The sequence below is a fragment of the Pan troglodytes genome, chromosome 3 (assembly GCF_028858775.2).
Source record: "Pan troglodytes isolate AG18354 chromosome 3, NHGRI_mPanTro3-v2.0_pri, whole genome shotgun sequence".
Classification (NCBI taxonomy): domain Eukaryota; kingdom Metazoa; phylum Chordata; class Mammalia; order Primates; family Hominidae; genus Pan; species Pan troglodytes.
The window spans coordinates 59,153,200-59,169,652 of record NC_072401.2 but is presented as its reverse complement, the minus strand read 5'-3'; the positions used below and the strand labels follow the sequence as shown (position 1 = coordinate 59,169,652).

Genomic DNA, 16,453 nt, shown 5'->3' with positions numbered 1-16,453 from the left:
GAGAATTCTAAGTTTGAATCTGTTCTCCTGGTCGCTGTGAAAGTATATTTGTTAAGGTAGGAGGATAGAGCATGTTTTACTTAACAACATTCTAGCTTAATATAAAATTTAGTAATTTAGTCATATGATATATACCCATTTGTGTTCTTGGCCCAGACTCTACAAATCTTGGGCTTGGTCCTGTTATTAAATATCCTCTAATGCTTCTCTCCAGTATTTAACTGTAGTGCTTGGCATATGATAGATGCTAATAAATGAATTAAATTGAAACTAAGAATGCCTTACCATGGCAGAAGATCAGAAGTGTAGACAAGCCTCTATTTACTAGCCTTATAGTTTATAGTTCAGGGGAAATCTATTCAGAAGTGAACTTCAGAATGACGGGTGGAATTTCTAAAGGAGCACAAATTAAATTCAGGCTTTCTCATTTGTTCTTCACAGGACTTTAATTTATCATTTGTGGATTCAACCATATTCGTGTTATTTTCCTACCATATCTTTTGATAGCTTGCAGATACGTTAGTTTGTAACCAGGTTTTGGCTTTTCATATAATGCTGAATTTGCCTGAGATGCTAGTGTTTTGTGTGTGTGTGTATGTCTACTTGGTTAACTGTATTTAAATGGTGTCCAGATCATTCCTTTCAACAGGAAGCAGCAACTCCCATTTATTGTTACTTTGTGTCAGGCATTACATGAAGTAGTTAACATCCAGTATCACATTTAGTCCCCGCAATAATTTTATGAGATAGGGGGATTTATCCTAATGTCACAGATGTAAAAGCATAACATCAGGAGTGGTTAAGTGATTTACCCAAGACACAGACCTAGTGAACAAGAAAAAAATAATCTACTTTTATGTACTTCAAAAGCTAATTTCCAACAAATGTTCATGGTAATTTACTTTGGAATAAGATGCAAATAATGTTTTTGCTATTTATTCTGCCTTTCCTTATCATGCATAGGAATTCAACCTTATTGATAGAAGAGAACTTGCACCACTCCAAGAACTGATTGAAAAACTCACCTCAAAAGACAGATAAAAGGATGCAGAGCTGTGCAGATTGTTCCTCAAATGAAGCAGTGTGGAGTGTATTGGGGATTTTGTTATATTTTGTTTTTATCTGGATTGTTTTTGTCCTAGGTTTGGGGGCGGGGGCTTGTTTGGGTTCCTTTTTCTTTATTCTGATTATGTGAAACCATATTCTATTGCTAGGGGAAGCCAAGAACCATTCTCTATACACTTGATAAGGGTAAATTTATCTTAGTGTTTTCAAACTTGGTTTTGGTTACTTGAGGAGTTTTTTAATAATATTGTGTGCTGCAAGAAAGTGCTTGTTGATTGAACTGCTGATGGATTGGTTTCTGTGTGGTATAAATTGTGGCCCATTTTTGAAGTCCCCAAAAGAGTTATGTTTTTAAGTGCCTTGGCAGGCTCACTTCTGAGGTGCAAAACATAGATATAGAACTGAACAGGGCTTGAAACAATATTAGGATTACTACCCAGGGCACTTACTGGTGCATGTTGTAAAATATCTATGATAAAAGCCATAGTTTACCTAAAATGGTGATTTCCAGCCTTTACTGCTTTGAAGAAACAGAATTTGTAAAGGTATGCATGTAGAACATAAAAAATATTTCTTAATTATTTTTTATATTGATGGTAATATATTACATTCAACAATGCTTAAAGCTCTACAAGCAGGTCTTTTCCCACCTCTTGATATCTGTGATACTGAAACTTGAGGATGTTGAAATGTATTACATTTTGGCTTCTTTCTACATGTTAACTGCACTGTAGATGTAAAAATTCAGGTTATATATAGGATTGCCATCTTCAGAGGTGATGCTGAACTGTGAGGTTTCCTAGTAATTGCCAAATGAGCCGTAAGTCTGCAGAATTCCCTTCTACTTTGAAGAGGAGGGGATAGGAATGTGTATTTGGCTGGGGGCATGGAGATGTTCGTATGTATGAGGAGTTAGGGATGGGGAGTCAAGTTCTAGAAAGTTTTGTCTGAAAACCTTTGAATAGAATGGCATGAAGATTTTAATCAATTACTTATAAACAAAGTCTTAGAGACTTCCTTTTAGGAATCAACTTCCATGAGAAGTTAAAAATAAATTATTAATTTTAGGTACAGACATTAAACATGGAATTTAAGGACTGTTGGGGGAAATTGATCACTTCTTAGCATTTCCATTCAGTGAATGGAGCTGATGTTTGCCTGTCATTTTAAGATGATACCATACCTTCTTTGGTTATTATAGGTCCAGTTTGAAGCATTCTGACTTCTGGTTTTTCCACCATGAAAGGAAATGTTTTTCTTTGCAGCAGTATTAGATAATGAAAAATGCTAATTCAGTAGTTATTAACTTCTAAATTTTATTCGCCATGACTTTCTAGTGAATTATTACCATAAATAACAATTTCAGAAACTTAGTTTTTAGAATAAATATTAATTTTTCCACTTCAGTTTTATTCTAGAAAATACCCTTTTTAGAAATCCAGTTTTAGTTTTGTCATTTTCGATAAATCTTTCTTCAGTTAGAAATATATATCCTTCCTTCAGTTGAAACATACACCTTTTTCACATCTAGGAAGAAATGCTTGCTCTGAAATAGTATAGATTAAAAACACTCAGTAGAAAAGAATCTAAAATTAAATGAATTTGTTTTGCCATTAAAGTAGAGCAGTGATACAATTTAATGCCATTACAATTATGTTGACTAGAAACTGCCTTTTTCTCCACTTCATTTCTAGCAATTATTTACCAAGTACCAACAGTAGAAGTAACAGGAAAGCCTGGCAGAGTTAAATATCTTGGACATTTATTGGTAAAGCTTATTTATAAACTGCAGTCAGAGCTAGTTAATTTCCTTAAATCTTTTTGTATTCAGATAGATAATATGAATCATTATGGGTGGATTCAGAAATAAAATTTGTGAGGTGATTTTGAATCTTGTCTATATAGGAAAATGAAGCACAGAATTACTCAGTCTTCCATATTGTATTTGACTTCATATCAATCTAGTAAAAAAGGAGTTGCAATAGCCAAGTATAGAGAGAATAGTGAAAAATTAATCTTGCCCTTTCAAGCCTTATACAGTAGTACACTGTACTTGTTTTTAGTAGTAAGACCTACTTTCCCACTATATGTAGATAGTTTGTTTTCACTGTGCCAGAATCTCAGGTGCCTGCTTAGAGTATTTCTTTAATCACAGTCACTGGGAAGTAAGGAGATGTATATATGTGTATATATGGTAACAAAGCATAGCAGTTCTCTAGGGGAGAGGCCTGGCATTGCACATGGTGTTACATGGCTACAAGTAAGGAAAAAATCAGAAAGTGAAAGAACTGATGTAATAAAAGGTTGATTTGATTTGGTTGGTTCCCATGAAAGTTAGTAAGATGCCCTTTTAAATATAAGGATCAGTGCTTTGTTCTGCAGCAGAGTTTGCTGATAAATGTCTGTTGGATTCTTTTTGGATTTCTTTAATTAATTTGTAAGTAACCAAGATAATTATTTTCCCCCTTGCTCTCTATATTAATACGTAGCTATAAAGCAACAGTTGGTTTTCTTATCCTTTGATAAAAGCATCCCATAAAATATAAAGTAGTAAGTTAACATAGTATTATTGTCACACACAATGCTTTTTTTGGTTAAATGTTGATATGAAGCAATGTTTTGGAATTACTTTAATTGAGGAGTAGTGGTGGTAGAGAGAAATTAATAACAAAAAGAGTGAAAATATTTTAATTAGCAGTAGATGGTGCTACTGGCTTTCATTTGCTGACTTGATTATTCCCTTTCTCTTAAAAACCATGGCATTAGACTGCACTAAAATAACAAGCATGTTAGTTGCTGGTAGAGGTTTTGGAGGTTAATTTACCTTAAATTGGAAGACTTTTAATTGCAGTCTCTTTCTACCTTCCCTCTGTTAGTCATTTGTAAATTCTAAATGGTCACCATAAAATGTATTAGGTAGGAGAAGATACGTTTTATGTATAATATATCTCAGACTGAGTTACTGCCTGTCTTATCAGGATGGATAAAACACTACAATCTCTTATCAGGAAATAGAGATGATGTGGATATTTATATATTACATATATAACCACCAGACTCCATTTTATATATTAGCATTTTCCTTGCTTATGGGAAAATAGCAAAACAACATTTCATTTATACTTTTGTTTACCCCTCTCTGAGACAGGTTTTGATAACCACTGAAATGGTAGAATATGTGAGATACAAATATTGAGTTGTAGAACTTTCTTTTTAAGGTGAATAAGTCATGCCTTAACATCCAAATAAGAGTTCATCTTCAGAGTGGTTCTTCTGGGAGCACTGTTTATTCCAGCTATACTGCAAAAGTATAATGTTTTTGGAACTGTTCTAGAGCATGCCATGAAAAGCAGTTTGTTATTATGCAGGAAAATCAGTTTCATCATTTTAGTTACACTAAACACTTTTGGCAGCTTAATATGACCTTTTTAAATTTTTTTTATTTTTTTTATTTTTATTTCTTTAAGATGGAGTCTTGCTCTGTTGCCCGGGCTGGAGTACAATGGCATGATCTCAGCTCACTGCAACCTCCACCTCCTGGGTTCAAGCATTTCTCCTGCCTCAGCCTCCCAAGTAGCTGGGATTACAGGCAGCACCACACCTGGCTAATTTTCGTATTTTTAGTAGAGATGGGGTTTCAACATATTGGCCAGGCTGGTCTCAAACTCCTGACCTCAAGTGATCCGCCCTCCCCAGCCTCCCAAAGTGCTGGGATTACAGGTGTGAGCCACCACAGCCAGCCAGTATGACCTATCTTAATCATCAGCTCAACTGTAATTTAAATTTGGCTGTTCTCTGGAGCTAAACCATTAGGGAAGTTCAAAGGAAAGTGCCATGATTTCCGAATTTGCACAAGAGAATGTTTTAAGCATTGGTAGCATCATTGAATAAAAGAATAGTTTCCTGATGTCACTATTTTGAAGTGGAAAATATCACTTGGATGTGGAGGTTTTACTTTTTAAAAACATTCAGCTTAATTACCTTACCTTAATTACCTTAGTTAGATATACTAATGGAAAAAAACCAAGTCCTTTCTCTAGAACTTGTTTTCTATTTTTGTTCCTTTTCATGAAAACTTCTCAATTTAATTTTAACTACTGTAGGATAGTATTGATTGAATGGATACTATGGAAAAGTGGATCCAATATTTAAGATAGAAGTAGTTTAAGGAGACAACAGCCTTTACTGCCATTTTTTTTTAAATGTTTTCACTCAGATGAACAATTTGACTTTAATAAAAGACTGGAGATTTTTGTACAAAGAAATAGGAATAAGTTTCATATACTAATTATGCTGAGTTTTAAGCCTACATATCACAAAATATTTAGAATTGTATAACCTTTTCATATATTTATAACTTTTAATGTCTTTTTAAAAGATGTGGGACCAAAAATATATTTATAATTTGGAAATGTGACTGCATACCAATAAGAAAACTTACCTTATTTTGAAATTTATCTGGGATATTAAAGAATCTACCAATTCTTAAAAACACAGATTTATACTTTAAGCTTATTTTGAAATTAAAGAATATATACCAATTCTTAGAAACACTTTAAGGACTACTCTTAAATAACTTAAATATCAGAGTTTTGTTGTAATATTAAAAGTTACCGTGGAAATCACTGTTGTTCAGCTATCACCTTAATTGTGTATGATATGATAAATGTTTAGCAGTAAAGCTATCTTAAGATTTAATGGAAAAGTTTAATTTGAAGATGTAACAAAACTTGTGACCACAGATGATTCTGAATTTTTAAGGCTTTCCTAATAGGCTGATCACAGAGAATAATCCATTTTGAAGGTATAAAACTGCACTATATGTCTGTCACTTGTAGCTGAACTGATTCACATTTTGACAAAAGAGAGAAAATACAAAAATGAGTTTTGCAAATGTAATAACTTTTTCTGCATATAGAACTAAATAATTGAAAAATATGGGCTATAGTTCTCAAAGGTGGATAGTAAAATCACTGGCTTTTTCCAGCTGTATGTTTTTCCACTGTGCGTGTACACACACACTGGAAAATAATTAGGCTGATTTTGCAGGTCTTCATTGTTAGAGATTCTGAAGTATTTACTGTCAATTCATAGGTTTCAGTTTATTTAGGAAATTAGCGTTTGACAGCTTTCTTTAAATTATTTCACTGAAGCTGAGATTATTAGTGATACAAAGTTAAAATTTCAATATTTAATTTATATATTAATATTAAATTGTTTTTTACTTGTAAATTCATGTTCTCATCTGATTTAATATTAAATTGGTATAGGTGGGCGTTTCTTACCATTTTGCACAAGTTTTTGTTTTTCTGAAATACTTAATTGTGCAGGTTGTAAAAAAGATTAGTGCATTTTCATTTTAAGGATGCTTTGCTCCTTAAATTGTTCGACAGAAATGACTTTTTAGGGAAAGTAGTTTTTTTGGAGCTACTAACTTGTATTTATTATTGTACATGCATAACCAGGGTGGTGAGGGCACTAATCTTGTAGGAAACACTTACTTGATGTTTTATTTGAACTTTTCCTATAGGTTTAACTTTTACTGCATAGAATTACCACTAGGAACAGTGTCATGAAATCTGGGTTGAAAGAGAATACAGTATATATGAGAACACTTAAAGTTCAAATAGAAATCATTTCTGAAGACAAAAGCAGAGGAATATTGTCAGTGCCAAGTAATGGAAGAATAAGGGCGGCATTTACACTGTGCAAGTATTGAGAAGAGTGCATAAAGACAGGGAACTACTCTCATGGAGACAGTTTCTCTCTTATAATCAAGTAACTAGAAGGGGAAAAATCATCTAAGTTATGAAATCCAACATAGGCGCTATATTACAAACTGTGCCAGATTATGCAAATTGTAGTTGTTACTGATCAAAGTTTAATTGCTTCATTTATGTTTAAAAAGGGATACTGATGTCAGAAAATCTGTAATATGTTTTATTCAAAAGATGTAAATAATGTATACAGACTTGTATGTGATGGGATGGGAAATATTTAAATTCTAGGTGTTTGTTTTTTTTTAAAAGAAGAAACTCAATGTTTATAAGAAAAAAATGAATAAATAGTTACATTTGGCCATGAATCCTGACTTTGCATTACTGTTTATTTTTGCTATAGGCATTCCCACACTAAACACATTCCAAGGGAAATATTGATGGCATATGGAATATGTTGAGCATTTAAAATTTGTTAGGCACTATTTTCTGTAATGTTCACAACAACCAGTGTCTTAACATCTTAGAAAACTAAAGCTCAGAAATTGTACAAGTCACTGATTTGGATTAGGGTTTTAAAACCCTACTGTGTCTGAACTTGAAACCAGTGTTTCTGTTTTACTTTTTTCACTTTTTTCTTTATTCTGCAGTATGCAGGTGTATGTTTTCTATAATATATACTATTACAGTGAGAACAGTTAGCACAGTAATAATCATTTGTTGACCTTTTCACCAAGCTATTATTTAATATTTTGTCTTCATTACAGATCATTAAGGAATATTAATAATATTGGAGAATCATTTACCAAGTTCCAAAAGGAAATGTGTATTTTATTTTATTTTATTTATGAGACGGAGTCTTGCTCTGTTGCCCAGGCTGGAGTGCAATGGCACGACCTCAGCTCACTGCAACTTCCACCTCCTGGGTTCAAGTGATTCTCCTGCCTCAGCCTCCCAAGTAGCTGGGATTACAGGCATATGCCACTATGTCCGGCTAATGTTTTGTATTTTTAGTAGAGACAGGGTTTCACCATGTTGGCCAGGCTGGTCTCAAAACTCCTGACCTAAGGTGACCCACGAGCTTTGGCTTCCCAAAGTGCTGGGATTATAGGCGTGGCCAAAACGTGTATTTTAGAAGTCTTCTCAGAGTATCAGAAGTATTTATGTTAGAGGCATTTGTGTTTGAATCTTCAGGTTAAGAATATTTAATGGTAGTAGCCACAGTTGCTCAAAGTCACTTAATGGTATTTGGGAGAAAGACTAGTTGAAATGCTAGCCAATGCTGTTGTGGACTGTGTCTGCATGCTTTAAAAACGCCCTGTGGGCCGGGCGCAGTGGCTCACGCCTGTAATCCCAGCACTTAGGGAGGCCGAGGTGGGCGGATCACGAGCTCAGGAGTTGAGACCTGCCTGGCCAATGTGGGGAAACCCCGTCTCTACTAAAAAATACATTAAAAAATTAGCCGGGCACGTGCTAATTAGGTGGCGCGTGCCTGTTGTCCCAGTTACTCGGGAGGCTGAGGCAGGAGAATTGCTTGAATCCGAGAGGCGGATTGTGCCACTGCACTCCAGCCTGGGCGACAGAGCAAGACTCCGTCTCAAAAAATAAAAAAAAAAAACCCACCCTGTTATTCATTTATTGTGTGTAAAGAAATATATATTGTAAAATTACCTACATTTTGATAATTAGGTTCATTTACCTCTGTTGTACTAAATGTATTATAAGTTGTTAATCCCTTATATAACATCTGCAATGAGCATTTTGCAACACAAAGATTCTAATTATTCCTCTAAGGTTTAAACAACCATGTTTAGTAGAAGTTTTACTAAGAAATTGTACATGCTCCTGTTACAGCATGATGAATACAGTGTCACATTTTCTTGATGACCTCAGTCCACTTTACAAGCATGTAGTAAAACAGCTTTCTTTGCTAAGCTATATACATCTGATGGCTCCTATGCTCTTCTAGTATGTTATTTTGCTTTCAGATTTCAGATTTGCAGGAAGCACACTGACTCCCACTCTTGCATTTATGATGGCTTCTGTACCCCCTGTTTTCTAGGCACTAATGAAGATTACAAGGGGGAATTTATAACCAAGCTTATTAAGTTGATAAACATCATTTTACAGAAGTAGTTGAGTTTGTGTAGACAAACTCATGGGCTGTGTAACCACTACTTAATGTTCAGGGTCTCTTATTTTTTCTGCTTTTTATTATTTTCTGGGTTGATTTAGTTTTCCTAATAAACCTGTATGTTGTCAGTCAGAACGCTGTCTCATTCTTTAGTTACACTAGAATTCCCACAGGAGAAAATTCCCAAATTGAAGGAGTAGTAAAATTTCTGGTAAGAAAGGATTAGGTGGCAGCACGATCATGACTGGCTGGGTGTGCTGTATCCTGTCTCTTATCTGCAGTTTCAAAACCTGAAAAGCTCAGAAAACCAAAATTTTTTTGTTTGTTTTTTTGAGACGGGGTCTCACTCTCATCCAGGCTGGAGTGCAGTGGCATGATCTTGGCTTAATGCAACTTCCGCCTCCCGGGTGCAAGCGATTCTCCAGCCTCAGCCTCCCAATTAGCTGGGACCACAGGCACACACCACCACGCCCGGCTAGTTTTTGTATCTTTAGTAGAGACAGGGTTTCGCCATGTTGGCCAGGCTGGTCTCGAACTCCTGAACTCAGGTAATCTGTCCATCTCGGCCTCCCACAGTGTTGGGATTACAGGCGTGAGCCACCGTGCTTGGCCCCAAAGGTATTTTTTTTGAATTCAGTGCGAACTTATTCTGACCAGATGTTGATAGTCTTTATCCCACTTCATGTTAACACTCTTTGTTTCACTGCAAAATATTAGTGCATTTGATTTAACACCTCTGCAGGGGGAGTGGGGGTGCTTACTTAATAATTAATATACAGTATATGCACTGTATCGTTTCTAAAGTTTCGATTCCAAATTTTATTTTTGAGACGGGGTCTTGCTGCTGTGTCACTCAGGCTGGCATGCAGTGGCGCGATCATAGCTTACTAAAGCTAAAACTTTGCAGGCCCAAACCATCCTCCCACCTCAGCCTCCTGAGTAGCTGGGACCACAGGTGTGTGCCACCACAACCAGCTAATTTTTGTATTTTTTCTATTAGTTTCGCCATGTTTCCCTGGTTGGTCTCGAATTCCTGAGCTCAAGCATTCCAGAGTACCTCCCAAAGTGCTGGGATTATAGGCAAGAGCCACTGCGTCCAGCCAGTTCCAAAGTTTAGAATTTCTTTTTTAAAAATCTTTTCTAAAAGTTTTTAATTCTGAAACATCTGGCTGCCAGGGTTTTAGATAAGAGATTGTGGACCAAAAATCAAGATGTTTTGAAAAGTGCTTTTCTCTGTTCTCTCCTTGTGTTACCCCCAGGTCGTGTAGGAAAATGGGAAATTATGCTGGACTTAATGCCAAAAAAGCTAGATTCTTTGCTTCCCCCATTTACTTTGTTGTTGTTAGTTGAGACAGGGTCTCACTGGAGTACAGTGGCATGATCTTGGCTCACTGCAGCCTTGACTCCCTGGCTTCGGTAATTCTCGCACCTCAGCCTCCCAAATAGTTGGGACTACAGGCGCCTGGCTAATTTTTCTATTTTTTGTAGAGACAAGAGTTTTGCCATGTTGCCCAGGCTAGTCTCAAACTCCTGGGCTCAAGCGATTCACCTGCCTCAGCTTCCCACATTTGTATTTTTCAAAGTATACTCTTAAGCTCAGATGAATTCAAGTTTTTGCAGCCAGAAACTGGTAGAACTGGTGTTTGAAATCTTTCATTTTCCAGTGCTTAAACTCTTCATCATTGTAAGATACTTCTTGTGTGGGTCTTTTTTGTGGAAACCACACTTGGAGATTTCTACTGCTTAACCCCAAGCCTCTTTATGACATCCATCCAGGACCAGCTCTGCTTTCCTGTTGAAGGTCTCAAGAGACTTGCCTTCCTCCTCTCGGTAGCTGCCAGTACTCTTACCATTTCATGAGTTTTCCCCCAAGCTTGGCTGTGAAATGTGATACCTATTAGCTTCCCCAGCACCTTTCTCCCAACTTCCTTGCTATACCTGATGACAACTATTCAGGCCTCTTATATTCCTAGGATCTTGCTATTAATCACTATGGGGATAAGTAAAAGTAATATATACAAAATAATTGCATAACAGAATAATATAGGGCAGTTACATAGAATGATTCTTGCTGTTTAATCCTGGAAAATGTGATCCCCGAGGATTCACATTTTAATTTCTGCTCTTTATTTCTGAGGATGGAGTCACCATTTTCCCCTTCTGGCTACACATTTAGATGCATTTCAGGTCTGATGATAGTTGCAATGTAAAAAAGAATAGCAAGGCCTTTGGTTTCTGTAGACAATTTGGACCAGATAACTTCCAGACTGGGTAATATCCGGTTTATTAGTGTTACTGGATGGGAAGTCTTGACTGAGTTGTCTGGGTTTTTGGCGTGTTGAACAAAGAATTGAACAAAACGTAGAAACAAAGCAACAAAAGAAGCAACGAAAGACAAAACGACAAAAGAACGAAGTAACAAAAGCACAAATTTATTGAAGCGAAGCAAGTGCTTCAAGAGTCCCAATTGCAGTGTTCTTAAGGGTTACTAGGCTAAAAGAATTTGGTAAATCCCTAGGTGCCCTTTACAGTCGTCCAATTGGTTGCACCCTATGAAGGATTGGCCTGCGACCAATCAGAGGCTGAAATGGTGATGGCCGAGGACAATCAGAGGCGATGTGGAAACTTCTGTCTTGTAATCACAGGAGTGAAGGTGTGGCCTGTATGCTGCCTAGTCTTGCCTAGAAATTGCTGCACCTGCTGTTCTTTTGCTTATGCCTTAACCCTTGGTTACCCTAATTCCCTATTCTCTTGCCTCATTAGGTCTTTACCCTGACTAAAAATGCACTCATCTAGCTGGGACAAATCCTACACTGCATTTGTCCCATCTAGATGAGTATTCTAGCAGAGTACATGGCACATGAGTAGACATTCAAAAATTCAACATACAGTACATTTTGTTACCTATGTGCCAGGTGTCGGGCAGGCTGAGTTAACAGCTGAACAGAAACCTACCTACCCAACGTGCTAACTTCTATACAGCATGGTCGTGCATCCAAATCAAATGGACAGCGGTATGGGAGATCTGGAAAGGCCTCCTGTGGGTGGCATCTGACTACCTAAATTCCCATCCCAGTTTCACTTACTGACTTTGACACTTGGAACAAGCAGCCTCTCAGTGCCTGTTTTCCCACTGGCAGGTAAATGGGCTAATGACGGTATTTCTGGCACTAGACTTCGTTAATTAATGAAAAGCACATAGAAGAAAACAGCCTGGCTCTCTAAGTGGGCAGTGCGATTCCCAAGGACGGCACTTCGCCTGATAGTCTTCCTCTAGGCTGAGAAGCCACAGTAAATCCATTTGATTTTCCTACCACACAGTGCCTTCTCCCCAGATGAGTTCAAAGCTTTAAGTCTATCCAGTTCTGTCCAGACGCGTCTGTTCATCTCCAACAGGCCCACTAGAGAGGCGGGTTTTCCAAAGCCTGGCACGGCCCACTGCAGGTGACGCCCTCTGCCCTCCAGCGCCCTCAGGCCTCTGGGGTCCACCCTTCCTCCCCACCCGACTCCGGAACCTCTTCCCGCGCCCCGCCCGGGCGCCTGGCTGCTGGGGGCAGAGGCCTTCCGCCACACGCGCGGCCCCGCCCCGGCCTCCACGTGACCTGGCGTGCGGAGCGCGCACGCGGGAACCCGCGCTGGAGGCGGGCGAGGGCCGAGGGGCAGCTAGGGAGCGCGGCTTGAGGAGGGCGGGGCCGTTCCGCAGGCCCGCCAGTGTCCTCAGCTGCCTCCGCGCGCCAAAGTCAAACCCCGACACCCGCCGGCGGGCCGGTGAGCTCACTAGCTGACCCGGCAGGTCAGGATCTGGCTTAGCGGCGCCGCGAGCTCCAGTGCGCGCACCTGTGGCCGCCTCCCAGCCCTCTCTGCCGGACGAGCTCTGGGCCGCCACAAGACTAAGGAATGGCCACCCCGCCCAAGAGAAGCTGCCCGTCTCTCTCAGCCAGCTCTGAGGGGACCCGCATCAAGAAAATCTCCATCGAAGGGAACATCGGTAAGGAGCCTCCGGAAATGTGGGACGCAAGGCTGGGGTGTCGCGGCAGTGGCTGAAGCTTCCCTTCGCCGCATCTCTCGCAGCTCCTCGGTGAGGGCTTTCCCTCCAGCCTGGCGGTGTGGACGCGGCCTCGGCTTCCTTTCCCACCCAGAGCATCCTTCCCTTACCTCCCGCTCCACGGGGTGACTGCGGTCCCCGGGGTCAGACTGGGCGCCAGGCCTGCGGTCTCTGTGAGGCGCGCTTTGAGCCTCTGCTCCCTCTTTGTTGGGAACTCGCAAAGGGAAGCGGGGGAAGGGTATTAGATTTCTTGAGGTGTAACTTACATTAAATTCACCCTTTTTAGGTGTACTCTTCTATGAGGTTTGACAAACATTATGCCTTTTGCTATCACCATGATCGAGATACAGAACATTTTCATCACCTCAGAAAGTTCCTACCTGCTCCTTTGTATTCAGCCCCCTCCACCCTTCCTATTCCCTGGGCACCCACTGATTTGATTTCTATCCCTGCAAGTGTTGCCTTTTCCAGAATGCCATATAAATGGAATCATAGGCTATATCGCCTTTTGTGTCTGGCGTCTTTCATTTAGCATAATGCTTTTGAAATTCATTCATGTTACTTGTGTCTGTGGTTTGTTTCTTTTTATTGCTGAGTAGTATTCCATTGCATGGATGTACCATCGTTTATCCATTTTCTAGTTGTGGACCTCAGGGTTGTTTACAGTTTTTTAGCTATATTATTAGCGAAGCATTGTTTTAGCTATATTATTAACGAAACTCGAAACATTCGAGTACAAGCAAAGAGGTCTTTAATGATCTTAATAGCATGGAGTTCCTCACCCCTTACTCCACATCCAAGTAAACATTGGATTATGATTCAAAGATCACTAACGTTTCTGTTAACTCAGATGGGGGGCAGACTAGGCCATGCCTGTCACTTTGCAAGATACACACCAACGTCCGATTCTTCTGTATCTCCAACCGCAGGAAACCTACCCCTGAAACTTCCTGTTTTGATAGATTTTTAAAAAAATTTTTTTAGCTCCAGGTTGGGTGCTGGTCATTCATGCATACAGCAAATTTTTAAAAATTCTTACCACATTCAAAGCACTGTACCTTCTTGAAAAAGGCCAGGCAAGCAGATGCTTTAAGCATTCAAATGAATAGAAAAAAATGCATTCTCAAAGAGGACTTCTTATTTCATTGCTCCAGAATTAAAGCACCAGTAGAAAGACCATATAATATAATTAGCAATGTAAGTTATTTGAGGGTGCATGTTTACTAGTATGGAATCTCTGACAGCTGCTTCCTGAATAAAGAAGACCATATATAAAGACAGGAGAAAATGGCTGAACAAAGCCATCTGAAAAGTAAATTTGAGGCAGGGCATGGAGGCTCATACTTGTAATCCCAGGATTTGGGGAGGCTTAGGCAAGAGGATCACTTGAGTCCAGGAGTTCCAGATCAGCCTGGGCAACATAGTGAGAAGTCATCTCCACAAAAAAATTAAAAAATTAGTTGCATGTGTTGGTGTGCCTCCAGCTACTCAGGAGGCTGAGGCAGGAGGATTGCTTGAGCCCAAAGGTCAAGGCCACAGTGAGCCATGATCACCCTACTGCACTCTAGCCTGGGTGACAGAGCAAGACTCTGTTAAAAACACAGAAACAAAACAGTAAAGTTGAATGAATAACCCCTCGGATCAATACCACAATACATTCATCCCCTTTCCCTCTCTCCAATCCAGTTAGGTAGCATCATATTTAGAAATATTTCCTCAAAGCATCTTTAATCTTTTCAGCAGCTGAAATAATTTCCTAATATATCATCCCATCTCCAGTTTCTCTTAACTACTTCTGCAGCGGTCTTTTTGTATGCAAATGTCATGTGTTATCCCCTGCTTAAAATTCTTCACTGATTTCGCCTTTACCTACACTGAAAGGAGTTGCGAACTGATAGCCTGCAATTGCACAATATTGGCCTGCACAGGTTGAAAAAAAATTTTACTGGCCAATGGCTCAAGCTTGTAATCCCAGTGCTTTGGGAGGCTGAGGCAGGAGGATTGCTTGAGGCCAGGAGTTTGAGACTAGCATGGCAACATAGTGAGAACTAGTCTCTAAGAAAAATAAAAATAAAATTAGGCCAGGCACAGTGGATCACGCCTGTAGCTCCAACTACTCAGGCGGCTGATGCTGATGTGGGAGGATCACTTGAATGTGGGAGGCAGAAGTTGCAGTGAGCTGAGATGGCACCACTGCACCCCAGCCTGGGTGACAGAGTCTCAAAAAAAAAAAAAAAAGCCAGTTGTGTTAGCATGCACGTTTAGTCCTAGCTACTCAGGAGGCTGAGGTGGAGATCTTTGAGACCTATAGTTTGAGGCTGCTGTGAGCTGTGGTTGTGCCACTGCCCTACAGCCTGGGCTACGGAGTGAGACCCTGTGTCTAAAGAAAAAAAAATTAAATTTGTTGCTAACTCGAAAACGTTTTGAGATTTCCCATAAACAATTAGATTCTTGGCTTCTTTTGAAAAATCTGAAGATCTGTTAACACCGGGCCTGCATTTCTGTATGACAACAATTGGTGTTTAGATGGAGCATGTTCCTTGCCATTTTTCGTCTCCCTGACACTGAGACTTTGTTAGTTACTGTTCATTATTGGTCTTGCACTTTTGTTCATGTCTCCTTCACCTTATTTGCCAGATCCAAATAAGCTGTAAATGCACAAATTGTTAAGCTGTGCGTAAACTATTTTGCAATTCCTCTATTTTTCCTAGAATTTGGACTTTACTTGGTCGTTTTAGTTTTATATTTATATAACCCATCTTCTTATGTTCTGTGTTACTCAAATGTTCCCTTATGTTAGATTGATGGAGGACTTACCTGCTTCTCATCTTAATAGTCTGTTCAGAATAACTTTCAGCATTATAATGCCTGCTTGGCATTAGGAATTCTGTTAGTTTCCATGACCTTTTAAAGTATTAACATCAGTGTCTTTGGTTCTTGTTCTCCTTTGCCTTCATAGAAAATTAATTTATTAATTAGCTTATTTTCTAGCTCCCACTTTGCCCCAATAAGTTAAGGAACTAGATGTGTTAGTGTGATTGGGAACTCTAGCTGTTATTACTCTGCTTGAACTAAATGTAACTGTTATTACTCTTAGACTTTTTAAGTATGACCATATGAATTTTTCTGCTTGTAAGCAGTGTCAGAAGAAAGTTGAATGCTGTAGCCTTAAGTGCTTTCAGACTCTGGTGGATGCCTAATTTTTTGATTTGTTCCTTGGGTGCTATTTCTGAACATCATGTTCTCCTTTCCCTCTTCCATCTAGCTCAGTGAATGTGGGGTGTTCTTTCTATATGCTTCCACTTCCACTTAACATTCTTCTAAATGCTGTACAGTCCCTAAGCTTACACTCTCCATACTAAATTTTGGTGGCCAGTGTTTTTACCATGATTAAATCTCACTGTTATCCAGTTTATCGTTAAAAGTTTTTCTCCTCTCCTCTGGATACAGTTTACTTTGTGTTTTTCTTCTAAACTGTCTACCTGTGTCACC

At 39.0% G+C, this 16,453-nt stretch overlaps 2 protein-coding genes across 8 annotated transcripts in view; both read left to right on the top strand.

The window, feature by feature from the left end:
* Positions 1-7,150, top strand: part of MOB1B (MOB kinase activator 1B) — an 85,541-nt gene extending 78,391 nt beyond the window's left edge. For all 5 annotated transcript variants that reach the window (XM_001159188.6, XM_063809582.1, XM_063809579.1 and 2 more), the window contains one exon: positions 964-7,150. In XM_001159188.6, coding sequence (XP_001159188.1) covers positions 964-1,041 — 78 coding nt within the window. In that variant the 3' untranslated portion in view covers positions 1,042-7,150. The remainder of the gene's footprint in view (positions 1-963) is intronic.
* A 5,270-nt stretch (positions 7,151-12,420) lies between these two features.
* The window catches only part of DCK (deoxycytidine kinase), a 37,353-nt gene continuing 33,320 nt past the window's right edge, over positions 12,421-16,453 (top strand). For 2 of the 3 annotated variants that reach the window (XM_054683023.2, XM_054683024.2), the window contains exon 1: positions 12,505-12,904. In XM_054683023.2, coding sequence (XP_054538998.1) covers positions 12,814-12,904 — 91 coding nt within the window. In that variant the 5' untranslated portion in view covers positions 12,505-12,813. Of the gene's footprint in view, positions 12,905-16,453 lie in introns of all 3 variants that reach the window. The other variant, XM_517245.8, reaches the window with a different exon arrangement.